Here is a 26,177-nt window from a genome sequence, read left to right on the forward strand (position 1 = left end):
ACTAACAGTAGCATGCTTCCTTCCTCAGGCCATGTAAAAGTACCAGAAGAGCTGAAGTTTCCTAATGCCTGCTGTGTGGGAATTGCATCGCAGATAGCTCTTAGCATTTTTAATCCAACTGAGCGGTGGCTGCAGGTCAGCATTGGAATACTCAGTATATCAGTCAATGGGGAAAAGGTAAGTATTTTTCAATACACTTACAAGCATAAAGCTGTAACCTTATCAGATGTCATACTGTGAAATAGTAGCCTTCTTTAGAGAGTTGTAAGTTCTTCCCAGTTTATAGTTAATATAAACAAAAGCAGTATCTCTCTTAGGCAGGCCTCTTGGTTTATTCCAGTGAGTAGGAATAGTAAGTGTAAGTATCTCAGGATAAGACTGACTTGAAAATTTATCTTGTGTGCATAAATTCTGGTAGGTTTGAGATCACTGCTTATTAATTCCTACCTTTCAAATATAGTAAATATTGCAGTTCCCATGTTAATCTGTTACTAGATGCTGGACAGAAGCCCCAGTAACTTTCAGGCTGACCTATCAACCCTTTAACTCTTTAGATTTAAAGCAAATGCCTACAGTTGAGTCAGATGAAAGTGGGGCATAAAAATGTTGATGCAATAAATGTGGTATTTTGAATGAAGCTGTCCTCTAACAAAAAGTTTGTTGAAGTTGATGTCGATTTTGCTTTTCAGGTGGATCCTGCAAAATATCAGTGTCTCGTGTTCAAGAACAAAACGATTGTAGGACCCCATTCTACTGATGACCTGAAAATACTTTTCTTACCTTGTCATTCAGGGATCTTCCAGTGTATTCTCAGTGTTTCATCTTGGCCACTTTCTGCAGATGCTGAGACAGTTGTTCAGGCAGAAGCTTTGGCAAGTAGGGTAGTTCTGACAGCAGTTGCTGAAAATCCTATTTTAGAAGTAAGTAGCTGCTACTTGTGTGGTTTTTGTTGGATTTTTTTTTTTTTTTGTTTTTAATTGGAATTCTGTGAATAATTTAATGATAGTGAAAAAGAGTGCGAATAAAGACTGCTCCTCATGGGAACCTGCAATTTCTTATGTTTGGAATGAATAGGGAATGTAAGAGTGTATATATGTATATTAAAAGCTTAAACAAAGGAAGTTTTAATTGTGGAAGAGCACGTAGCTGGATATGAAAAATTATTAAGCAACTCTTTGAAAATAATGTCTCATTATTAAAAGAATGGATGAGTTTTTTAACATATAATGCTTTCTCAGAATTCTGGATATCACAGCATTAAAATATAGTAAAAAGCATTTCCAATTGTAAGGATTTTTTAAAAATCACATGGCATAGGTTTTGTCCTGTTTATTTATTCCTTTGAGCTCATTTATTGTTGCAGAGAGTATTTCCGTTCAGACTAATTCGTAATTAAAAGTGGATGGGTGGAATACTTTGTCCGTCTTCTGTCTTATGAAGAGCAAGTGGATGGGAGACAGTGTGGTAGTTGTTCCAAGAATTAAATTTGGATTTATGTGGTTGTGAATTTATGAGTCTGGTTGAGCAGAAATGTGCATAATGTTACTTCTGGAGATGTTGCAGCAAATTACATTCTTGTCCGTGGCCTTGCTGACAAAAGTCAAATTTTCCAGTGTTGACCACAGCTTATAAACCTTTATTTTGGCCGTAAGCTGCTCTGTTAACCTTCTTGGCTAAACTGTATATTTTAAAATAATTTTAGTGCTCTTTTATTCCAGTATATGTGAGTAGGTGTAATACTTATGTACTTTTTCCATAAGTTTGAATTTAAATGATTTTTCATCAGTAGTTGGACAAAATCCATCACTGTCGGTGTTCTTCATGATGTGGCTTCTTGAAACTTGCTTCATCTTTAAAGTAAATTCTCCGCTTTCCCTACACGTCTTGTTACACTACTGAGACTGGATAATGTGCCAAATAGAAGTGGTGTTTTCTTTCAGATCACTGAAAGAAAAGTATTTTGTTATACTAACAAAATTAGCACTTCAGATGTTTTTCTACAGTTTATCTAGCTATAATGTTACAGGTGGCACATTCTTCTTGCTAGCAGTAATGATAGTTTAAATTTGTTTCATGTTTATGTCATACTAACCAAAATGACCCGACTATGTAACGGATTTTGGTGGGTAAATATTGCACTAGTGTTGACTTAAATGATGAGACAATACACGTGAGCAAAAGCCAACTGGGTATATGCACTTTAGAAATCCGAGCAAATGTTGTGTAGATACGACTACCCCCCTGGTAGAAGGTGTGTGTTCTATGTGCTGGTATGGCATTACAGAAATAATGCTTCCTGCTGCTTTTGTATTCTAGTTCATTTTTGAGGTTTTCTTTCCTTAAAAGTTCTGCTTTGTCTTAAAACCAGGTGGAAACAGGAGAACAAGATTATCTGGATTTTGGTGACTTGACTTCTGGCAGTTGGAAGGCTCTTCCGTTAAAAATTATCAACAAAACCCATGCTTTTGTGCCAATTAGACTTATTATTAATGCAGTAAGTACAGTAGAATTCCTGTATGTAAAAGCTAACTTCTTGTGATACTTAAAATTTTAATACAAATGAATTTTAATACAAAACACTGCTCTTTTACTAAAATGTGCCCTTGATTCTGGATGTAAAATTCTCAGGTTAGTCAGGAAGTACACATTTTTGCTGACTGGTGATCTGATTCAGCTGTAATGGTACCAATGAAAGTGCTTCTGGGACAATTGCACCTTGTCCTGTCTTTCATTTCAGTCAGCCCAGCTGCGGTCTGCTGCCCCTGTGTTGCCTGATTTGAGACAGTAAGGCAGCAGACAGCAGAAAGGTTTATGATGCCTAAACCTTCCCTCTGGAAAGTTGAAGATGGATTGCACTATTCTAGTGGAATGTGTGCTTTTCTAACAGCTGACTATTGAAATAAGCAGCCTTGCTTCACTGGATCACAGAATGGCCGGGGTTGGAAGGGACCTCAAAGATCATGAATTTCCACCCCCCCTGCCACAGGCAGGGCCACCAACCTCCCCGTTTAATACTAGACCAGGCTGCCCAGGGCCCCATCCAACCTGGCCTTGAACACCTTTAGGGAGAGGGCATCCATAACCTCTCTGGGCAGCCTGTTCCAGCACCTCACCACTCTCATAGCAAAGAACTTGCTTCATAGAAAGTTTAATGAGTTCTGTCTTCCTTTGCTGGAAGAAGAGGAGATCTGTTTCTGCTTTGTCTCCCACTAGGCAGTAATACCCTCTGTAACTTGCTACATTATGCTCCTATTTGCATCTCTGTGGCAGTACAGATTTTGGGTTAGTGTCTAGGCTTGCTGCTGTTTGCTGTGGGAAGAGTTTTTTCTTTTCCTCCTTTTGTATGGGGACAAGAGAGAAAGGTCTGGCTTTGTGTTAAGGCTGTGGGTTATCATCTCAGTTACTAGTAAGATTTAGTCTTGCACAGCCCAACCGGTTTAAGCCTTCTGCTTACCACTTCCAGCGCAATTCCTTCAATTACAGAGGATTTCTAACAATTTTTAGAGGGTTTTCTGCACTATGACATACCAGCTGAGACTATAGGCTAATTTTTTATTTCTTTTTTCCAGACTAAATTGCTTAGAGATAGCCTTGCATTTGTCAGCTTTGTCAGTTTTGTTTCAGTAAGTATTTTAATACTTTAAAAATCTCTATTTTGTGGACAGAATGCAGTAGCTTGGCGTTGCTTCACGTTTTCCAAGGAACCAATTAATTCTTCTAATGAGCAATCACTCCAAATGGATACAGTTTCTCAGGTAGCAGCTCCATCTGTTGTAAATCATGTGATCCATGCAAGCTATGATGGACAAGTGAGTAGTTGGAGTTTACTGATTCTTTCTGTTACTTACTGTCTGAAATGTGTTCTGATTATCTGAATTCACAGTAATGTTTTTTTGTAATCTGTTTTTTCTTTTCTTTTTTTTTTTTTTTTTTTTTTTTTTGCTTTATTTTTTCTCTAGTAATGCTGTTCATTCTGTAAGATGAATCAACCAATTTCTTTTTCAGGATCCTGAGGTTTTAACAGTTTGGGTTCTGTTCCATGCACCTAAGAAACAAATTTCTTGTTCAGGTATAGCAATTTGAATTTCATTTCAGTTAAAAAAAAAAAAAAAAAAAAAAAAAAAGCTTTTAATGTATATTTAGAATATAGATGTGTGTTAGAATTTTAGGAACAGGCTGCAAATTTGAACTGAAACGTTCTGTCTTTGTCTTATATGTCCTGATGTTTCCATTGCTCAACTTCTTGTTCAGTTTTATCTCCTTCAGTTCAGTTTTATCTCCTTCCTTATCCTGAAGGAGATGGCATGCTTCTGAGTCTTAATGTTTTAGGCATTAATGGGTTATTTACGCTACGGTAGCAGACTGTACGCAGTGGTTATTTATTGCAAAATATGTGGAATGTGCTCTACTCCTTTTACTGAGGTTCTGTGAGACCTGGGTTGTACGTGTGTGTATATGACTACTAGCAGACTTGCTTAGTTTCTTCATTCGTGGACTTGTCCCTAGATGCCTTGGGTCCAGCAGAGGAATTCTTGGCAAGAGTTGATGTGGAAGTGGATAGCCCAGGACCTAGTAGTGTGATTGAAAGTATTCCTCTCCGAGCAAGAGCTGGAACAGCCAGGATTCATGCTCCAAAGGACTTACAGGTTTGCATGTATTTACAGAGTATGTTTTAAGAACAGTTTGCCTCTCCTAGTCTGCTTGTGGTAACCTGTTTGTATTTAGAATATAGATGTGTGCATGCATAGATAGATACTTATTTCCTTTTTCCAGACAATACATCTGTCTGCTAGTGTGGGTTCAACAACCAAACAACAACTGCCATTGAAGAATGCTGGAAACATTGGTGTAAATCTGAAACTTAAGGTAGGCTAGCTTTTCCATCTTAAAATCATGTTTTGTGCTGTTAACCTATTTGGAAAAAAACAAACTAGGGCTAAGCCTTGGGATCCTTGCTTAAATGTGGTTTGACAGAAAAGTTTTCAAGTTTATGTAGAGAATGAAAGATAGCCAGAATTTAGCTCGTATAAGTGGGAAAGAAAAGATGAGAATTTTGTTTGTTGAATTTGCTCAGCTTCAGTTTATTTGTTATAACAAATATATTTTTATTTACATAGATTTTAACAGACTTCTTAAAAGTAGAATCCTGAGCTACATAGCGGCTGTTATTTAGCTGATGATGTGAAGTACATTTAGATTAAAGAGGAATTTAAGCACTGGTAAACATTTACAATTTCTAAAAATGCTGTATTTGTTTTCTATGGACAACTTGCCAAGCCAAGTACAAAACTAAGTTATTTTCAGAGAATCTGGGGAATGTATAGACCCAGATTGAAAGGTAACTAGACTCTCTGTAACTAGCACTTTGAGGTTAAAGGAAGGGGTGATTGGTCTCATTTTACAGCTAGATATCTCACGTTGTCTTACATCTAGATTTTTCACATCGCTGAACCTCTGGGTGAGAACTGGGGGAGCAAATTCCTATGCAATATAAGGGCAGAGCGAGTCTGAGACTATACGTGAGACTGAATATAAGGTATTCCCAGTTATGTATAAAAACTGGGAGAAGAACTTGTGAGTAGCCCTGCTGGGAAGGGCTTAAGGATCCTGGTTGATGAAAAACTGAACTTGAGCCAGCAGAGTGCGCTTGCTGCATGGAAGGCTGATGGTATCCTGGGTTCCATAAGAAGAGAGGTGGCCAGCAGGGTGAGAGAGATGATTGTTCTCTATTCTGCCCGTGGGAGGCTCCAGCTGAAACACTGTGTCCCACATCTGGGGTACCCAACACAGGAAAGATGTGGGGCTTTAAGAGAGGGGTGACCATGAAGATAATCCAGGGACTGGATGAAGATGGGCTAGAATGAAGATGGGCTGAAGGAACTGGGCTTGTTTAGCTTGGTAAAGAGGAGGCTGCAGGGATACCTAATTGCAGCCTTTCAGTATTTAAAGGTAGCTTATAAACAGCAGAGAAATAAACTTTTTACGTGGGTAGATAGTGATAGGACAACGTGGAATGGTTTTAAACTAAAAGAAGGGAGATTTGGGTTAGATATTGAGGAAGGTTTTTTAGTGAGAGAGTGGTGAGGTGCTGGAGCAGGCTGCCTTGAAAGGTTGCGGATGCCCTGGCCCTGGAGATTTTCAAAGCCAGGCTGGATGATGCCTTGGGCAGCCTGATCTGATAATTATCTAGCAGCTTGCAACCTTGTCTGTGGCAGGGAGATGATGGGGGGGGAGGGAGGATGGGAGAGGGGCAGGGCTTAGAACTTGATCCTTGTCCCAACTCAAGCCTTTCTGTGATTCTGTGATGGTGAGGTGTGTTTAAAAATATGCAAAAAAGTCAGGGTTGTGACTACATCATTTCTCAGAGTGGAAGCCATGGAGATTGTGACGTTAGTCATGCATCCTAATGTTATATTAGTGCAATGATATGAGTAATGGTTGGTAACATGTGAGGAGATCAGTGATGCTGCTTTGATAGTGGTGTATCATTGCTCTGTCTCATTTCTTTGAGTCTCATTCAGTGTTGTATATACAGTTGATGTCTTAAGATGTCTTCTGTTGGGTATAGTATAAGTATCTCTAACTGTGGAAGAATTTGGCTAGAGCACAATTATGTGAAAAAGTTTTGAACTTGATGGGTGTGTTTATGTTGTCTGAAGCTGTAAGTACAACAGATAGATAGCTTTTATTATATGTTGTAGCAATAATGACTTCCTCAAATAACCAACACTTTTTCCTCCGCCTGCACACATGCACCGTCAGATATCAGGACAGGACAGTTGCTTCTCTGTTGAACCTGATGATCTCTTCCTTCTTCCTGGAGAAGAACGAGAAGTGACTGTGAATTTTTCTCCAAAAAATGTAGCGTCTACTCAAAGGTGATGTAACTATTTTGAACAGTACTTTTCAACATTAAGGTCATCAACAAATGTGAAAGTTTTTATCCATGAGAGAGTTGTTTCAACTACTGTTGCTTTCTTGAGTCCTAGACTTCTGCTGATTCAACTGTTCCATAGATTTCCTGCCTCATTTTCTCTACATAACTTAATGAGCTGCTGTTTCTTTTCTTGTCACAAATCAGCAGAGATCTTATAGCTTACTTCTAAGCTACAACAAAGTTTTCAAGTATTTACCTTTAGCAGCCATTGTAGTTGCTTCTTCACCCCACTGAGACAAGGGAAATATTCTTTCCCTCTCTTTTTACAAATGAAAACCTGAAGCTCGGATCGGGATCAAATTAATTGATTCATTTTGGCTACCATAACTGAGGTTAGTATGTGAATCTTCACTAAAAATAATGTCTATGTTTCATTCATAGAGGTATGCACTCATATATTTTGCACGTTAATTAGCTGATCTATATGAAATAGCCAAATGGCCCGAAGGATTTAAATTTTGTCATGCTTAAAGCTGGTCTTTGCTATAAAATAGAGTGTATTCCCTTTAAGAAGGTACTTTTAAAAGGCCTGTCTGTAACTTTTTTCCAGTTCTGTTTTGTTTTCATTAGCTGTTCTTGTTCTATGCTGGGATTAAAATCTACATATTTATTTTTTTAAGTGTTTTGAAAATCCTTGTGTTGCCATCTGGGCCTCAGTACGAAGTGGTGATAACAGGTGAGATGGAATCAGTGGGAAATAGACCTGTGCTTACAGCTGCTGCAGATATTCCACCTATTCTCTCCAACAAGCAGTTCATTGCCTGGGGAGGAGTAAAGCTTGGAGAATCAGTGTAAGTAGCAGTTCGTATAGAATATTATTCCTGAATTAATCTATTTGAATTTGATTACGTTCTGATGTTAAAACTACTAGTGATAGAGAATCCATTGCATCTCTACAATAGCTTATCATTCAGACTAGTTCTTGTCTGAATTTTTTAGTTTCAAGATTCCAGCTTTGCTGTTAATTACTGTTGAGATATACTTCACTGCTGCTTTAGTATGTCAAGATTGCAAGTTTTGAAGTTCTTTGGACTTGTCGTATTGCTTTGGGGACAAATCTGCTATTGTTCTGATACTGAACTTCTGGAGGAATCTAGTGATGCTTCGGGTTATCACTTGAGATTGATCCACATTCATAACCAAGAATCACTTCTGATAGCTACGTTGCCATTTTTCTGTTTTGTCAATATAACTTACTTTGAAAATAGCAGTCTTAGATGTTTGGGGATGACTTTCTCAACACTTTATTTCCTGTTTACTCTGAAAAGTAGTTTTGACTCACCAAAGCCTTCCAGGAAATTTAATTCTTTTTATGTTTTTATTTTGTTTCTTTCAATGCAGTATAGCAGTGTCTGCTGCTGAAAGCTGGGAAGAATTGTTCTCTCTCTGTGTTTGTTTGCAGTAGCTGTTTGATCTTCCTTCATTACTTTTTATGAGTTTTAGGGCTTGTCAGATTGTTTTGTTGTTGGCTTCTGCCTCGCTAAAATGGAAAAGGTAGTATCTGTTCTTACTGGAGAGCTTTCTTACCTCTCTTGAAGGCCAATCTGAGTAGCAGATATCTGGTCTATGTCAGGACATATCAAAGAGGTGGGGGGAAGAATACTTTTTAATCAACTTGATGCTGCCAAAAGCTCTTTATGGTATAATTATGTTGAAAAGTATATGAAAATATTAGCCTTAATTTAGTTCTCTGCCACTGTTCCAATGGATCTGGGTCATGCTATTTACAAGATTGCTTCTTCATAACTGAGTGGTTCTGGATAATCTAATTGCATCTGTCTTAGTTGTTTGTTTTTATTGACAGAATTTTAGTATTGACAAAACTGCTGTGTTAAGAGAAAGCAATGTATTTCTAGCTCTTCTGCTGTATGAAAACTGATGTTAATGTTATATAATACTGTAAGATCTGTAAGTTTGAGAATACAGTAATAACTTTCTACTTGAAAGTTGTACTAGAGGCATTTTTTTCATGAAGTGACTTAAATTTTCCTATTTCCATTGCTCACGCGAATAAATATGTACAGCTGATTAATGTTTGCTGCAAAATATAACTGAACTTCATATTTTTTCAGCCAACAGAAGTTAACTTTAAGAAATAACTCTCCATCTGTGACTCAGCATTTAAGACTGGTGATAAGAGGTCAGGATCAGGACTGTTTTCAGGTGACTGTAAACTTCTCTTTATCATTTATGACATCAGGATAATATAAAAATGTCAGAATTTGTCTTGCTTTTAGCACATTCTTAGTGGTGAATGAGCCAGATTAGAAACCATTGCTGTAGAAGACCTGTGCAAATTAAATTAATCACAGAATGAATTCTGAATTTGGTATTTTGGATTAGCAGCTCACTATATTTTTTATTTTTTTTTAATCCAGGTGAATTAAGTGAGGTTAGAAATTAAATGTTTAGCTATGCTCAGTGGAATGGCAAAATTTAAAATATTTTTTCCACTTTGCATAGAATTTCATGTGTACCTTCATGCAGTAAGCGTGTAATTTTCTGCCTATTTTCTCAACAAAATATTTTGGGTCATCATATGGTCTTGTATTGTACTGATGAGGATTTTGTTAACTCTTCTGGTTTTCTCTGGTTGTCACGTCCCTTGTGCTAACCTTTGTACCATGTCTGTGTATCAAAGGACTGAACCTGTGTACAATTGCACTTGTCATGTGAAGTCATACCAGCCATGAATTAGGCAGTGATAGTCCTCTTCAGATTATGTTTTTCAGGTCAAGGATGGTTCTGAAGCACCCAGTAAATTCTGTCGGTGCTCTTGATCAGGCAGTTGACATAACTCTTTGTATCTTTGCCTGTTTGATTGAAGGTGGTGGAGGTCAAAAACAGTGGTGTTGCTCTTTCTGCCCAGGCTCTATTAGATCTTGGCACTGAGGTGGAGGACCTTGCCCATCTTTGTCTTGGTTTGATTATCCATAAGTAGAGATGAGTCAGGCATATGCTGAAGTGTTGATGGACTTGTGCTGCAGCTTGGATAGATGCGATATCGTCAAAGTGCCAAATAGGTTTTGAGATCTAGACTTCTCACAAAAGAGAACATTAGTAACTGTATGTAATAGTGCATTAGATGCCATAGTTGTTGTATGGAATTTTAGACATTAGAATCTGATTTTTGTTTTTTTTAATTCTTGATGTTTCTCTTGTGCTTATCAGAAAATTCAACTTGCATTTATTTACTGGTCGATCTGTAGCCTTTGAAAGGTGGCTGGTTTTCTCTGGGTCGTTGACAAGCTTGTGATTGTTTCTAACAATCTGAGAGGCTTTTAACCAATACGGCTAAAGTTCCCTCACTCTTCAGTGAAGGTGATCTGGACAGAATTGTTTGGTAGGTTGTTGATCTCTGTTTCCTTTGAAACCAGAAAGCTAGCTTATGGTACTACAATTTGTGTGCCTTATTCTTTACTAACGCAGTAGGCTTAACACAGTAGGCTTAACATAGTAGGCATAGTAGGCTTGGTTAAGGGAATGTCTGGCAGTTGTTACAGGTAGCCTGGGAATCTGTTGACTGGTAAAGACAGTAAAAGAATTAACATTCCAAATAGAAAGCTATTTTCCTTTTTTACTCCTACCTAGTGTCAACAATTGCATATTATTCCTCCCTACCTGTATTTTTTCTCAAGAATGCTTGAACTTGCTAAGTAGTTTAACACTTAATATGGCTGAGATGTGGTTTCTTAATTAATGAGTTCATACTTCTGTCTGGTGTACCTCTTCATTCTTCTTGAGTGTCTATTACGATGAGACTACTTGGAATCACAAAATCATTAAAGTTGGAGAGGAGCAAATGGCTGTTACCCAGAAAGGAGTATTAGGATACCTGTTTCTGACTACCCTGAAGCTTGTGAAGGAGCTGCTTAAACTGTTCTCACTTTCAAAAGTTGTGATCTCCCAGCTCAATCTAAAGCTTGTGTTTAGTGCTTCCGTGGGCTGTGTTTCCTCTGTGGCTGCCTAGATGAACATGGTAGTGAAGCTGTACTGATAACCTTCCAGCTGAAATCATAACAGCATTGCAACAGATTGGAGCTCAGTTTGCAGCTCTTCAAACTGCTGCAGTACAACAGACTCAATACTGGGTAGAATGGTCCTATTGCTGGTGCTTTTTCCAGGAGTGATTCAAGACCTTACTTCAAGGAACTGTGTATGTAGGAAGGAAGAAGGAAGAACTGGAATCAGCTTTTGGAGTTTCCATGATGACAGTTTTATTATACAAATTCGTTATACAAATACAGATTTATAGCCCTTCTTCCTCAGCTATTCAGATCTGCTCTGTAAAATCCTTCAAATGAGGAATAATTAATGTAGCATTATGAACTTCAGCTTCATGCACTGTATTAGGGTTTGAACCCAAAAAGTTCCGTTGTCTGAAGTGAGAGCTCACTGTCAGTGAACTTAGTTTTTCTGTTCTATGTTAAGCATCACAGCCTTTAATATCTGCCACCGTTGATTACTTACCCCAGATTTTGAAGTTTGTTTTGGTTTGGTAGTGAAATAAGTCTTATTAATTATTTTTCTCACTGTAGTCACTTATTTATTGTATCTTTTTTCCTGTAGCTGCAAAGTATATTTGGATCAGAAGAACGTTTAACTAGTAACTGGGAACTCAAAATCCGTCCCAAAGAAGACACTAACATATACTTGATGTTTACACCTACTCGAGTAACTTTCTTCTTTGCAAAGCTGGAAATCAAACAGCTGGGAATTAGATCACAGCCAGGAATTAAGTTTACTGTAAGAGTCCTAATGTAATTTTTGATAATATTAAACATCAATTTTTCTTGATTGTTAAAAGTCTGTTGTTTCTGTCAAAAAGTTGAAACTTCTGGAGATATCCACTGTGTCTATTTGCATACTGCTTAGAAGGTAATATGGGTATTGAATTTTAGTTTAAGTAGCCTTAACTTTGGTATGTACTTCATTCCTATTGTGAAGAATGAAGAAATGGTTTATGTACCTTTTAAAAAGTAGCCTGTTTTTAACTGTAGTTCTGTTAATATATATATTGTTGTTGAATGTTGTGATTTTACTGAAACTTAGTGAGAAGGCATTCATTTGAAATACTGTTGTTTTTTGTTTGTTTTTCCCAGATACCTTTATCTGGATATGGAGGAACCAGCAATATAATTTTAGAGAGCGTTAAAAAACTGTCAGACAGCTACACGTTAACACTGGATGGATTATTGCCTTCAAGATTAAAGAGAGTTTCTTTCTGCGTGAGAAATACAGGTTCTCGTGCTGCGTATGTGAAAGCACTGTGCTTTGCCAACCTGCAGACAAAAACAGTTGTAGACCCTCAAGTAATGACAGTATCTCCAGAAAAGTTCATACTGGCAGAAGGAGCACATGAGGTAAGTATATTGCCTGATTATGAACAAGTTGTATTGATTAAAATGTGCTTAATGAAAGCATCCCACTCATTCCTCATTGAAATCTCATCTAACTTTTTAAAATTTCACTTAATTTTCCAAACATTAATACTAAAACGAAGATTTTTTTCCCAAATGTTGTCTGTTTATTTTATCAGATGATTACAGTAACGTGGAATCCCATGGAAAAGGAAAGGAACTTTCTTAAACCAAAGACATTGTTATCAACAATATGTTTCTTCTGTGGTGATGAAATTTCCAGGCAGCGATACCGTAGGTGAGATGTCCTTTGCTATTGTTATATAGCCATATATTCCACAAAATGTTAAAACTGAAAGTCTATGCTGCCGTGGTTTTAGCGTGCTTGCAGGAATGGCAAGCACAATACGAGAAACCTAGATGATAAAAACAGATGTGGTAAGTCTTATGTCTGATATTTGTTTATTTAAAGGTGGCTGCTTATGATGGCTTGATTTTTTTTTTTTTTTTTTTTTCTTTTTTCTTTAATGTTTAGTTTACATACTGTAGCTGCAATTCTAGTTAAGGATTTTGTTCTTTTTATATTCTTGAGTGTGAACGTGTTGGTTTTTGTGGATGGATTTTGTTTTTTGTGTGTGTATGTGTGTGTATATCAGAAGAGCTGTCTTCTGTTTTACTGTCTTCTTCTGTCTTTTCCCAATGCATGTGTAACTTTAATTCTTTTTTAGTAAAACACTCTTGAAAGGAGTAGTACTAAAATTCAGTAAATTCAGTTTTGATTGAGATAAGCATCTTGATTTGGTGAATTATATGAAGAAAGGCAGCATGCGAGTGAATGTGTATGTGAGAGAAATAACATCCACGCAGAGATGATGTGGAACTTTTTGGAGAGGTTCCAGAGGAGGGCCACAAAAATGATCCAGGGACTGGAACACCTCTCCTATGAAGACAGGCTGAAGGAACTGGGCTGTTCAGTCTGGAGAAGAGAAGGCTTTAGGGGGTGTCATTACAGCCTTCCAATACTTAAAGGGAACAGGAGGGAAATCCAGATTTTTACATGGGTAGATAGTGGTAGGACAAGGGGGAATGATTTTGAAGTAAAGGAGAGGAGATTAGAAGGTTATCTCTGTGAGGATGGTGAGGTGCTGCAACTGGCTGCCCAGAGAAGCTGTGGGTGATTTGTTCCAGGAAGTTTTGAAAGCCAAGCTGGATATGGCCCTGGGCAGTCTGATCTAATGCTTGATTTATTGATTGGCAGCTCTGCCCATGGGATAGGGACTGGAACTTAATGGTCTTTGACGTCCCTTCTAATCCAAGCTATTCTGTGAAACCTGTAGAATATATCTAACCAAGCTTCAGTAGATGCTGTATTTATATTTTAATTTGTATAATAAATGCATAAAAATATAATGGTGTGTTCTGCTTTCAATGACATAAGTGTCTGTGCACAGCATGCGATCATCATACAAAATGCTGACAACAGACAGAATACTAAGGAGTCAATGATCACAGAGTTACCAAGGTTGGAAAAGACCTACAAGATCATCTAGCCCAACCATCCACCGATCACCAATAGTTCTCACTAAATGTTTGGACGTTGTGTTGAGGGACACGGTTTAGTGAGAGCTATTGGTGGTCGGTGGATGGTTGGGCTGGATGATCTTGAAGGTCATTTCCACTTCGGTGATTTTGTGATTTTGTTCTTTGAACACCTTCAGGGTCGGTGACTCCACCACCTCCCTGGGCAGCACCATGCAGTGTAAAGCTTCTTTCTGTGAATGAGGAATCTTTCACCGTTACCTGAAGCCTTACTGAAGTCATTGTACCTATTGTTATCCAAATAAAGTATTAGAACTAGTAGAATTTAACCGTTGGACTTGGAATAAAAAGCTCATATTATATAGCTGCGTGTCTGATAATCTTATCAACAATTCAGCCTGTCACATATTTCAGAAATGGTAAAAGTTAGTGATGGTAGATAATCATCATCTCGCTCATTTCTTCTGATCCATGTTTTTAATGCTTTGAGTAATTCAGTGACTGTTTTTTCATCTCTAACAGAGCTATGATGTGTGAACTTGAGGTAGTAAAACCCATAGTCCCAGAAAACAGTTTATTGAGAAACATTGTATTTGATGAAGAGTTTCAAGGGGAGCAGCTTGTGACAGAAGGTAGGCCTATTAACTTTTAAAAGATGTAATACTTGTATTAGGGTGGGGAAAAATGCGTTTTAGAATTAAATCCTGGTTCTTTTTTCTTTATTTTTGATTAAGAAAAAAAAAAAAAAACAGAATGAAAATTCATCCCTTTTACTCAAAACACATAAAAACTTTTTACTTCTTTTTTTTTCCTATCAAAATGCGACCTAAAGTAATGAATATTATGACATTAAAATTGTCAGGTTTAGTGGAAGATATGTTAAAACTTGAGAAAGAGACTCAGTGTTTTGCTTCATTGAAAGTGTCAGGTTTTACTGGAGATATATATTCTATATTTGAAGATTTAGCAATTAACTTTGCAGATATTAAAAGTTGTATTTCCCTCCCCAAGTTAAATAACATCACAAGCTGAAGTAGAAAAAGAGCAGAATATATTGTAAAGGTATCCTCCAAATAAAAAAATTGTCCTTTAACAGAAACCTCCTTATGACAGCATAAGAAATAGAGTTTTACTAGTTTGATTTACACATGGAAAGAATTCAGTGTTATAATGCCACTACACTTGAATGAAAGTTGTAGCCTGATTCTGTCCCGATAGATTTTTATACTGTTTTTACTTGGAAAGGTGATTGATCACCTTGGCTGAGGTAAGATCCTAGGGAATATAAGAAACTTGGTGTGCTCTAAAGTTGTTTACTTGGTATAAGAGGGTATAAGAGAGCTGAGATGACTTCTATTAATAAGATTATCAGAGATAGTCTTGCTAGTAGTAGTTTAATTTTCTTTTTCTTTCTGTGGAAAACAAGGCATCTTAGTGGCCGTCAAATACAGGCTTTTTTTCTTTCCTTTTTGAGCACAGTCCTTTTACTTAGCAGGACTTATTTGTCCTGCAAGTAAAAGATCCTTAGCATTCTATTCAGTATTTTCTGTACTGAATAAATATATGTATTGAGGAGAAGATTGGTATTATTAAAAACAAACAACAAATAATGATGGGCTTACATAACACTGCTAATAAGCCTTTAAGGGGGAGTTGAGAAAGTTGCTTTGAAGAAGTAAACGCTGATACAGACTTAAAGCCCTTCATTACCTCCTTGTCACTCCAAAATTATACACTGACATTAGTGTTTGAAATGGTGTGTTGTCAGTTTTTCACCAGCCTACTTGCTTGTTGCAGCAGCGTGCTGCACAGTGGAATATGCAATTAGACTTGACAATCAGCATGCATGTCTATAAGAGTATGAATTTCACAGCATTCCTGAGTTTCATTATTGTGAGGGCATTCATCTGTCTTATCCTGAGCTGAAGTGTACATGCTGTGTACAAGCATTAATAATTTACCCCCAAATTTTCTATGCAGCAGAAGCAAGAATGGATCCAATGCATCCTGTGTGAGAAGCGCTCACTTTCTCGTTCTGTCAATTCTACATGAAGTTGCTTAAAGTACAGTAGTAAACTTGGACTAAATTATTAAACGTTTTGAGGAAACAATTATTTTTAAGTCTTGTCAGGGTAAATAAATTAAACTTGACTTTAATTGGACATAAAATCAAACTAATGTGTGTGTTTTACATAAAGGTGGAAAATAACTTATATAATTCAAAGGAAAAAATTTGTTAATGTTGATTTATGCCTGATAATTTTCATAAGCTGTTTTTGGAATTATCCATTATTCTTAACCAAAAGGTTAAATAGGAGTATATCCAAAATCTCTGTTGTGCAATTTCTGAGTATGATTCTTTTGTTCTTAGTGGAGTTGCTCTGTTACTCTTTCAGTGTGCGATATCCCACGAGGGACGAATGATATCCGTCTTTTCTATGCAAATATGCGAAAAATTATCCTCACCGTGGTTGGATACTTTGTTGTGAATAGGGATGTTCTTCAGCAATCTCCTGGACGTCATCTGGAATCAAACCGGTAACATATAAGAGTTACTGTTGGATAATGCTTAAGTGCGACTCCGCTTATCTAAAATCGTCTAAAGCCAGGTTTAGGAAGAAATTTGTTATTCAAAGGGTGATGAGATACTGGCACAGCTGCCCAGAGAGGCTGTGGGTGCTCCCATCTCTGGAGGCATTCAGGGTCAGGCTGGATGGGATCCTGGGCGGCAGGCTGATCCAGTGGATGGCAACCCTGCCCATGGCAGGGAGCTTGGAACTCAGTGACTTTTAACATCCTCTCCAGCCTAAGCCATTCTATGATGTAGCTGCTGACTTTTTTTTTTTTATAATGATGAATTAAATTGAAAGTCCTCATGAACAACATTGTACTTCAGTGTTAAAATTTAAGAGATATTAAGAGTAAGCTATTATATGCTATATATATGCATATGTTTCTATGCTATCTTCATTACTACTTTTGCTTAATGCAGTCTTACTTCCAGATCTGAGAATGCTGCAAGACTTATCAATGCAACATTGGATGTTCTTCCCGTTAAAGGGCCTCAGGGTCCTCCATTACCTGTGAAAACCAATGATGAAGTCCAGAATAAAGTAGATGCTCAACAGACTTGGACTGTTAAGCCTGAACACTTGATTTTGTTACCTCCTTCTATTAGTAAGTATTTTCTTCATTTAATAACTTAATCATTTTAGTATTAAAATAACTTCTACTTATGTTCAAAATTCTCTTACTTTCGTAAGTGTGACTTGACCAATAATCTTGCTGCAATAGTATTGCACCTAAGCAATAAACCTGACTTAAACAGAGTTTTGGTTAAATTGTGAGTGTTAAGGGGCTGTATGTGTTTGTATATTTATAATATGCACTACATAATTATGTATATTTTAAAGTCCTGGGAATTTTGATTAAAAAAAAAAAAAATAGAGCAGAAAATGCTTTATCTTACTTGGTGCATCTCTGACTCTTGATCACTTTTGTGCATTTTTGTACTTGTTAGCTTTTTATAGCTTTTTTTGTGATTTAGGTGGAACAGCTGATACTGGACATGTACAAATTGTCAACAATTCTAGTAGGATGCTGACGTTTGAGCTTTCGTGGCCAGCTCACTGCCTTACTATAACCCCACAACATGGAGTTATTGAACCAGAGTAAGTTTTTTTACATAGATTCCTTTTTTTTATATATAAGTGTGGTGAGATTTTAGAGCAACTTATTATAGTCTGTTCTACGATACGGTCATCTACTCTACTGGCATGTAAAGCTAACCTTACTTATTTGACTTCATAATTTTTTTTACAGGGAATGTTTTTCTGTTGTACGCAAAGTTACCTGCAGACCAGGAGTTTTCTGTTCTTTGATATGTTGTTACTCTTGTATAATTTTCCAGGTCAATAAAACTGAAATTTAAAAAAAAAAAAAAAAGTCCTTTCACAGTATTTTTTTTTAATTTGAATGACCTATGTATTTAAAATGATATTTCTTTGATTTGGTTATATGCTGATATTTATCAGCACTTGATTCATTATGTATTGACAGAATCGTTTTTTGTTGCTTAACCTGTGGCTTCTCAGTATTTGTTAGTATGAAATGGCAAGTCAGCATCAGATCATCTCTACCTTATCTAGCAGTATTTTGGAGCAGTCTTTGTACCATCATTGCTTGTGTGGACTCTTAACAGATGTCAACCAAAAAGCACTTTACCTCTTCTCATTTCTGAATTAAAATTAAGGTAAATTCAGAAATATACTCTTAAAGAGTTAAGCAACTATCTTACCTTTAGATGTTTACACAAAGCGGAGGCTTTCTTTTTAGTCCTGCGTCACTGTTTGAGGTATGGACTTCAACATTTAATTTTGATACTCAATTAGATTTAAATTCTTGAGTCAGGAAAAAAAAAAAGTCAAGATGATTCTGTACAGGGGTTAGAATATCTGCAAGGAGTGGCCAATTAAAACAGTGGGAGACCAACATACAATCTGCAATAGCTAATAGCAGGGATATGTTGAGTATCTTGTACCCTAGACTCAGGACTCTTTCAGTTTTGTTTTTTTTTTTTTTAATTGATGACAGGCTTGAAGCAACTTTCTTGTGTTGCATAATTATATTGTGTTCTTTTCATTAGAAAAGAATGAGCTGTGGCCAAACAGGTTAGGTCCAAAAAGTAGCCTGGATCAAGAACAGAAGCCTGCAAGCAGGAAATGGACCTGTGGGAACAGCTGACTTAAGCATGACAGGTTCTGCTTACATAGTTTTCTACTTTCTATGGCAATCTCCATACCATGACAAGAACAGTCATGGTGTCAGGATGGAAGCCAGGCAGTCTTTTATAGTATGCACTGTGATGGCTGGAGCTGTGTGGAATTCTTGAGCTGATTTAAGCCGTGAAATGAGAAGCTCCAATTCCTCAGTGATAGTGGAAGTCCTAAAATCAAAGACTGCCTTTGCCACATCAGAGCCAGTTAGATCATGCAAGCCATCTCCTGTTTCACCTTAACTAAAATCCTTAAATTCCCTGGAATGTGATAGGTGCAACCTTCAACCTGTCTGAATGTGGAATCGTTAAATCATAAGTCCCTGCTGAATTTGATAGCTTTCTAAGAGACTTTTATCATGGAGATGTCTCAGTGTCGGAAGTATTGATAGGTGCTGTCAAAGGAATTGCACTTTTGGAGCAGGGACTGTTGGCATCTGGAAAGATTTGCAAGTGCCTTGTTTAGGAAGCGTCTTGGAGACTTCCCTTCTGAATAAGGTTTGAAGGGCAGTTAGGCAGGATTTGTCTTCCCTAGACTGCTCCATTCCACAGCAGGAAAAGTACCGAGAGATGTTGGTATCTGTAGGTTGGATGTCACCCTTTTGAGACCTCTGGGTCATGATTCCATGCAGGTTGGATTTGTATGTGAAGTTGGCAGTAAACGTCAGAGTCAGGCTGATAGGAGCAAAGACAGTGAAAGCAGGTAGTGACTGAGAATTTTATGTGTACTAGTAAGTCATGTTCTCACGTACACAGATTTGTGTATGTGTGAGAGAGTGGGAGAGCCGTAAGAGTAAAGATTCTGAGTACTGAAATTTTAAAGTAATGGTAATAAGATTTTTATCCAAAATGGTAAGGTTGAAATGGCTTTGTGTATGTTGGCTTTGTGTCTGTGTAGGTTGGCTGTGCCTATGCAGGACCTTCTCCTAGAGGAAACTGAGATTTCAATGGTTCTTTAAGGAAATATTAAAACCCTGAATTAGTATGAGGCTACTGATGCCTGTTAGTTGAAGTGTGTATGAGAAGGTTTTATTCTGAGGATTATTATGGAGCTGACTTTCCTCTGAGGACTGATTTTTTGTTCTTACACTGAACTTTTCAAATGCAGTGCTCTGCTAGTGATACTTCAAGCTAATTTTTAAGGGATGATTTGAGTGCTTTCACTCATTAACTGTTGTAACGTAAAATCAGTGTGTTTTTTTTTTTTTGTGCTTTTTTTGAATGCTTCATTGCTTACTTTCTGCCCTCTTTTATGTTGAAATTTTATGATATTGAATACAGAACATTGTAAATCAAACTTACATTCTCACTGGTCAAAGTACTGTCTTATGTTGTAATTGCTTGGAATGAATTTAGTAGACTCCTTGGTGTCCCCTACCTACATAACTATAGAAACCATTGAAAAGTTTTTCTCCAAAATCAGTGGTTCTCAGTGGGAGAAAGGAAAGCATGCAAATTCTTTAAAGCTAGAATTAGTTTTAAAGGTGCAATTTGCGCATACTTTGTTTGAATGGAAGTTTCCTTCTAGAGTATATTTTTTGATTCATGTCGTTGTGTTTGCTTTTTGTGACCTGAGAGGTTGTTTCTTAATGTGTATGTCATGCTTTCCCTCTGTACCCTTAAAGAAACAATAACAAGTTTATGCAGTAAGTTATTTTTAAGTTTCTAACAACGTGTAATATTTTCAGATACATAATATTTTCAGATACTTACTACTGATATTTGTTTCTAGATCATTTTTGCTTAGCTTAGTCTTAAAAGTCTTAAAAAAAAGTCTTAAAAGTGCATTCTTTCTTGTGCTAGGGAGATCTGTAATCTTTGTTAGCTCGATCCTCCTACTAGACAAAATGTTTTTGTTTTTTTTCTTCCTTTTAGGAGCCGTGCACTGATTCTGGTGAGTCCTAATCCTTCACTTGCCACAAAGCCTTCTGTAATTCCTTGGAGTGGGCTAATCTACATCCACTGTGATAATGGACAAAAAGTAAGTGGCTAGTAATGTTGCCAAAATCTTTTATATGTGGAGCACAAGTTCTGTAAACTTAATTCTCATTTAAAATCTCTCCCTCCACACCACAGATTTGTAAAGATGGTATTTCCAAAAAACAAAACAAAAACAAAAACAAAAAACCACCACAAACAAACAACAAAAAAAACCCAAAGAAATGCACAGCAAACCCAAAGCAACAAAGCATGTTTTGAAAATTGAGAATCTTTATTTCTTTAGAGATTAAAGAAACACCATGATGTGAACAGTAGGACTGCATTGCCAATCAAAGTTTTTTCAGTATACTCACTATTTATATATCGTTTTCTAGAAATGCCGAATTTATGTTTCTTGCATATATAATTATCTATATATCTCTGCTTTTTAATATATGTGTATATATTTGTTTATACAGACTACACATGTAGACAGTGTATGTATCTCTATGTATGTAAACCTTTAAGACAAAAGGAGTTAAAGCAGGTTGCTGGACAAGACTCTGGACAAGTTCACTTTGGACTCCCTTAAGGTGAACTTAACCTTCTGGCAGACAAGCCTGTAATAATGAATGTGTAGAATAGGTTCTTGCTGCTTATGCATTTTAATCCAAAATTTTGCCTTGATTTAATTAAGGCAATAATAAAATTCACAGAGCCAACAATTTTTCTGCTTTTTTCAGTGTGAAAGTATGAAATCTCCTTGGTGATTTCCCCCAGAGAAATGCATATTGTCATTTTTTTATACAGCTGTTATGTATTTTGGATTAATTATAATGGTACACATAGAGAGAAATGAAAGACACTGAAAGGTTAAAACAGTCTATCTACTTACCTTCTAGATGGAGAAAGATGATATGAATAATACAGAATTGCAAACTGCCTTGGCAAGAGATCCTTTATCAGGGATTGCAGTGACAGGACAAAGGGTAGTAGCTTTAAACTGGGAGAGGTAGATTTAGATTAGATATTATGGCAAAGTTCTTCACTATAAGGGTGGTGGGTCACTGGAACAGGTTTCCCACAGAAGCTGTGGATGCCCTTGGAAATGTTCAGACCAGGTTGGATGGGGTCCTGTGCAGCCTGATCATAGTGGAAGATGTCCTTGCCCACAACAGGGAGTTGGATCTGGGTAGGCTTAAATGTCTCTTCCAACCTGAGTTGTCCTACAATGAGGAGAACAAATGAAAAAAACAACCAAAACCACCAAGAAAAAACATGAGAAGCTGATAAAAGGAGTTTGTAGAGAAGGAAATTGGCATTGTGTACATCTTTTACTGTGTTATGTTAATAAAATATTAAATAATATTGATTTAATTACTAAATAATAAAAAGTTGAAGAGAAGAAACCTAGTATGGCAGAAGTAGAGGGTGTGTCCAAACCAATCTAATTGTAAGATATCTGGTATTTGGTAATGCTTTTGCCATTTCTTTGCAATCTGTCTAGTAAGGCAGGAAGAATGGTAAGATTTCATATTTACTTTTTAGAAGCATTTCTTACACAGCCAAAAATGAACATAATCTTCACTCTGTTTCAGACAGTCCTAGTCCCTTTCTCTGCAAATAGAGAATATTCTAGCAGTAGGCAATTAAATTCAATCGATCTAAATTGTTTCTCTTATTGAGGAACAATCCTCTGCTGATCTATTAATAAAAATATATTCCAAAACATTTCTAACAAAACATAATTGTAAGAAAATACTATTTGTAATAATGAATAAATGAGAAATATTTGCGGAAGTTGGCAGCAGGGTGTGGGGTTTAGATTAAAAAGAACATCTTGAGTATTGAATTAAAACTTCTAGATAAGTGCTCAGTAAAATTTCCTTTTGTCCTGAATTAAATTTATCCTAAAATCTTAAAACATCAGGAACAAAAGCTAGAGATGGCCAACTGGCTTAAGACTTTTTTTTCCTCTGCTGGGACGTGAGGCTGAACAACGTGTGTTCTTAGAGCTCGAGGGAATAGACCTCAGTAATCTGACTTGTTGATGTAAGAACATTCACTATTTTAAGTCTTTCTCTCCAAATTGTGTAAAAGGTTATTAAAGTGCAGATTCGTGAGGCGCAGGATGTGTCTGGAACAAGCTCTCCATCTAGAAGACGTGATTTATTTACTGTACAATCTGCAAGTCCTACTGTTCACGTGGCAAAACCTCTCTCAGCACATCCTTTAACAAAAATGGAAATAAAGAGCAGATCGATTATTTTTCCTAGAACAAGAGCTGGTGAATGCACAGGTAATAATACTTAGTAACTGCAACATCTGAGAGATCTTCAGTGTTTTTGTTTTCTGTATTGAATGTTTGGGAACTTGAATGCCTTGAAATTGTTGATTCCAGTTACCGTGTTTTGATTCATTGAACTGTTAGTCCTCGTGGTGGAAATCTTTTTTTCCTCCTTCATAGTAACACATTTTCCTGCAGATGGTTTGTATGCGGGCAGGTAAGTTGCCAATTAAATTATTGATGTATCCACTGAACCATGCCTCTGTCAAAAGGACACTATTAACTGTGTTTTGTTGAACAACTTCTGCATCAGTGTTATTGTGCAGTATACCCATTCTCATCTTGTATGTGTTCCAAAGATGTTTATACAAATCTATCTACAGGTAGAAGGGAAATATTCTGCCTTAAGTCTCTAGGAATGCCAGCTCTGAGACTGGCTGTTCCTGTCTTGTACTTAATGATCCAGGAGCATGTTGTTGAAAATCCTTTGTCTGTACTTTTAATTACAGTAAATACTTCAAATTCTTCAGATTGCTGTATGAAACTGTCATTCTGTTATCTAGATACCAGATCTGTTAGTGTGTTGTACTCTTTTTCTAGGTATCTGGTAATTTTGTAGTGATTCACTGACCCTATGCTTTCATTTAACTACCTCTAGAACTGCCAAGGCTTACTTTATTGATTATATCTTTCCTTTTTTTTTTTTTTTTAACAATACTGTCAGTGTTCCTCCCTGAGCAGCCAAATAACATCTTGGAGAAGAATTGGGTATCTTCAGGGATTTTTTTTTTTTTTTTTGGAGGGGGGATGTCTGTTTTTGTACACTAGAAAGTGAAGATTGCCTTGAGATTTTTTGGAGGCTATAAATTGAAATGTTGGAGTTAACTTAAATTTCTCTTTGCTAATTGTCATACACTGAATTTTCAAGGAGCTAACTTCCTCCTACAGACAATACGACCACGTAATTGTCTTTATGCTTCTGGGCCTTTTGGAGGGTTCTCTTCTGTTCTTTTAGGCATATTGAATTCAGGTCTCACTTCTTGTAAGCATCTTCAATATGATTCTTCACTGGAAGACTTGACTTTCAAATTTATTTGTAAAAACTTGCAAGGAATTTCTGATAGTGTGCTTTATTTGAGTCTGCTCCTGAAGTTTCAAATCTACTTGACATCGTAAGAACCACTGCTAGTAATCTTCACTATATCTAGCAATAAAGGGCTTTCTTTCTAAACAAACTGCCTGTTTTGAATTCATTCAACTAAAGGTATTTGAACAAATTTATTTACATGTGATATTTCTCTTGCAGAGAGTTACCTGGAAATGGAGAATAAGGGGGATGAAAATGTCAGGTGGAACTTATCATCATTTACTCCACCCTATGTTAAAGTGAGTGAATGCTTGCATTGAGAGTGTTTTATGCAAATTCCCTGTTGTGTTTTTTTGCTTGTTCTCTCTTTCTCCCTCTAGCCTCTTGAGAAAGTATGCCTCTTTGAGCCTGAACTCAGTTAGTTTCTTTACCATCACTCTGACTCTGTCCGTATAAAGGAAAACTTTCCCTTTTTTTCCCTCTAGTATACCTCTGGCTGGGAATCAGTGCTCTGTGAGCCTATTTCTGGTTCACTTACTAGCTTGTGGTGCTTGTTTTTGCTCATTCAGTGTTGTATTCTGGATTGCACTAGTTGTCAAACATACATGAAAGATGTGTTTGTTTCTGATCCAGAATGCCAATCTAACTTGCCCTGTTATGAGACACATGCTTCTAGAATTCTGCTCTGCATTATACCTCTGTAGGTAATTTAATGTTAGGGAAAGGATATCTGAACTACACTACTGCTGATTTTGCAGTTACTGTAGTAGCTGTAACTAGTATTTGTAAATAGTCTCCTATTTCTTGATAGCTGAATGCTGCGATGCTCATTGGATTCTGTGCTAGAATTAGTATGGGTTATGAAATGATGAAAAAAATGTCATATCCCAGAAATCCTGTAAATGTGGCCATGACTGTGAAGACAGAACATGTAGTGTTCCAGTTAGTACACCACGTCTAAACTGGAAGTCAGTAGTTGTGATGACTGCATACATACTGTAGTAGCTTCAAGTCTTTGTTGTTTGCTTTTAGGGATTGAATATTATTTGCTTATTTGAAAATAGCTTTACTGGGTACATTTTTCAGTCTTATGTAAGTGTGGTGAGGCAGGGGGCAGGGAGGGCAGCATGTGTTCTAATCCCTCCTGAATCTGGTGCCTAACTTCGTTTGCAGGCCATGGATGGAACTGGTTCTGTTTATAGAGCTACTTACTCTGCTTTCAGATGTTACCATGTTTCTGGTACACTTGAAGCTCATGGGAAAGAGAAGGTAAGCTGACGTTTCAAGCATATTAATTTATCTTAATTGTAAAACAGTACCCTGCATGATAAATTTTCTGAAATAACAGTTGAATTATTGAAGCTGGTTTTCATTATATCTATTTGTATTAAGTGGTCCGTATCTACTTACCACAGGTGTTATGTCAGCTGAGTTGATGTTAAGATTTCATGCAATCTATAGGTTTATTTTGTTTTGTTGTTTTAGAAGATACTCTGTTCTAGAACAGAAGATTGTTTTAAAATGCTTTATAAAAATCCACAAGATTATTAGAAATTGTACTGTGTTTTTGCAAAACTGGTGTGAGAACTACCTCCTGTTTATGTCAGAATTCTTGAGGAACAATTGTTTGGTCCTAAAGTGGATTTCATTTAACTTACAATTTTACTTTCTGGCCGGTAGAGGGTTTCATAACCACAATTATCAACATCCAAGGATGTACTGCATAGGATTCTGTGAGGCAGAACCCTTTTTACCAGGACCTTTTCATTTGCAGGCAAAGGAGGATGAACGATAATGTTTGCTGCAAGACTGTGCGTGTGGAATGCATGCATCGATTTCTGTAGTGTATAAATAATTGTGCTGACTTTAATGGAACTTTGTACAAGTAAAGTTATGGAGTTTTATAAGTTATTTTGAACTTTTGCAAATTTTTCTTCTTGTTTTTTGTAGGTTTCTCTAATATTTTTACCTAGAGAAAGTGGAGATTATTCTCAGTTCTGGGACCTTGAGTGTCACCCTGTTGAAAAACCTAGTTGGAAACACAAATTAAGGTTTCAGCTTTCTGGAACAGTGAGTATATAAATGCTATAAACTCTATCCTGTTATTTCATAACATCTTAATGTCACTATACTGAATTATTGCTGATATGCCTCAATGATATTATGAAAGAAGATACAGCCTGAACTGTACTGTTTTTCTTATTACAAAAATGAGGTTTTAGTCTTGCTTATGTGATAATGCATTATCTTTTGTCATTTAACGTGTAAAATTT

General features: G+C 36.7%; 1 protein-coding gene across 1 annotated transcript in view; it reads left to right on the forward strand.

Annotated features, from left to right (window-relative positions):
* The window catches only part of CEP192 (centrosomal protein 192), a 68,910-nt gene that overhangs the window by 34,601 nt on the left and 8,132 nt on the right, over positions 1-26,177 (forward strand). Inside the window, exons 28-49 of the mRNA XM_048940600.1 lie at positions 29-177; positions 690-920; positions 2,369-2,494; positions 3,666-3,809; positions 4,006-4,069; positions 4,507-4,646; positions 4,774-4,866; positions 6,763-6,878; positions 7,558-7,728; positions 9,010-9,100; positions 11,507-11,683; positions 12,040-12,300; positions 12,477-12,595; positions 14,359-14,468; positions 16,233-16,374; positions 16,829-17,013; positions 17,384-17,507; positions 20,486-20,591; positions 22,631-22,829; positions 24,124-24,203; positions 25,078-25,173; positions 25,855-25,974. Of these exons, the coding sequence (XP_048796557.1) occupies positions 29-177; positions 690-920; positions 2,369-2,494; positions 3,666-3,809; positions 4,006-4,069; positions 4,507-4,646; positions 4,774-4,866; positions 6,763-6,878; positions 7,558-7,728; positions 9,010-9,100; positions 11,507-11,683; positions 12,040-12,300; positions 12,477-12,595; positions 14,359-14,468; positions 16,233-16,374; positions 16,829-17,013; positions 17,384-17,507; positions 20,486-20,591; positions 22,631-22,829; positions 24,124-24,203; positions 25,078-25,173; positions 25,855-25,974 (3,044 nt within the window). The remainder of the gene's footprint in view (positions 1-28; positions 178-689; positions 921-2,368; positions 2,495-3,665; positions 3,810-4,005; positions 4,070-4,506; positions 4,647-4,773; positions 4,867-6,762; positions 6,879-7,557; positions 7,729-9,009; positions 9,101-11,506; positions 11,684-12,039; positions 12,301-12,476; positions 12,596-14,358; positions 14,469-16,232; positions 16,375-16,828; positions 17,014-17,383; positions 17,508-20,485; positions 20,592-22,630; positions 22,830-24,123; positions 24,204-25,077; positions 25,174-25,854; positions 25,975-26,177) is intronic.

The sequence above is a fragment of the Lagopus muta genome, chromosome 3 (genome assembly GCF_023343835.1).
Source record: "Lagopus muta isolate bLagMut1 chromosome 3, bLagMut1 primary, whole genome shotgun sequence".
In the NCBI taxonomy this organism is placed as follows: Eukaryota; Metazoa; Chordata; class Aves; order Galliformes; family Phasianidae; genus Lagopus; species Lagopus muta.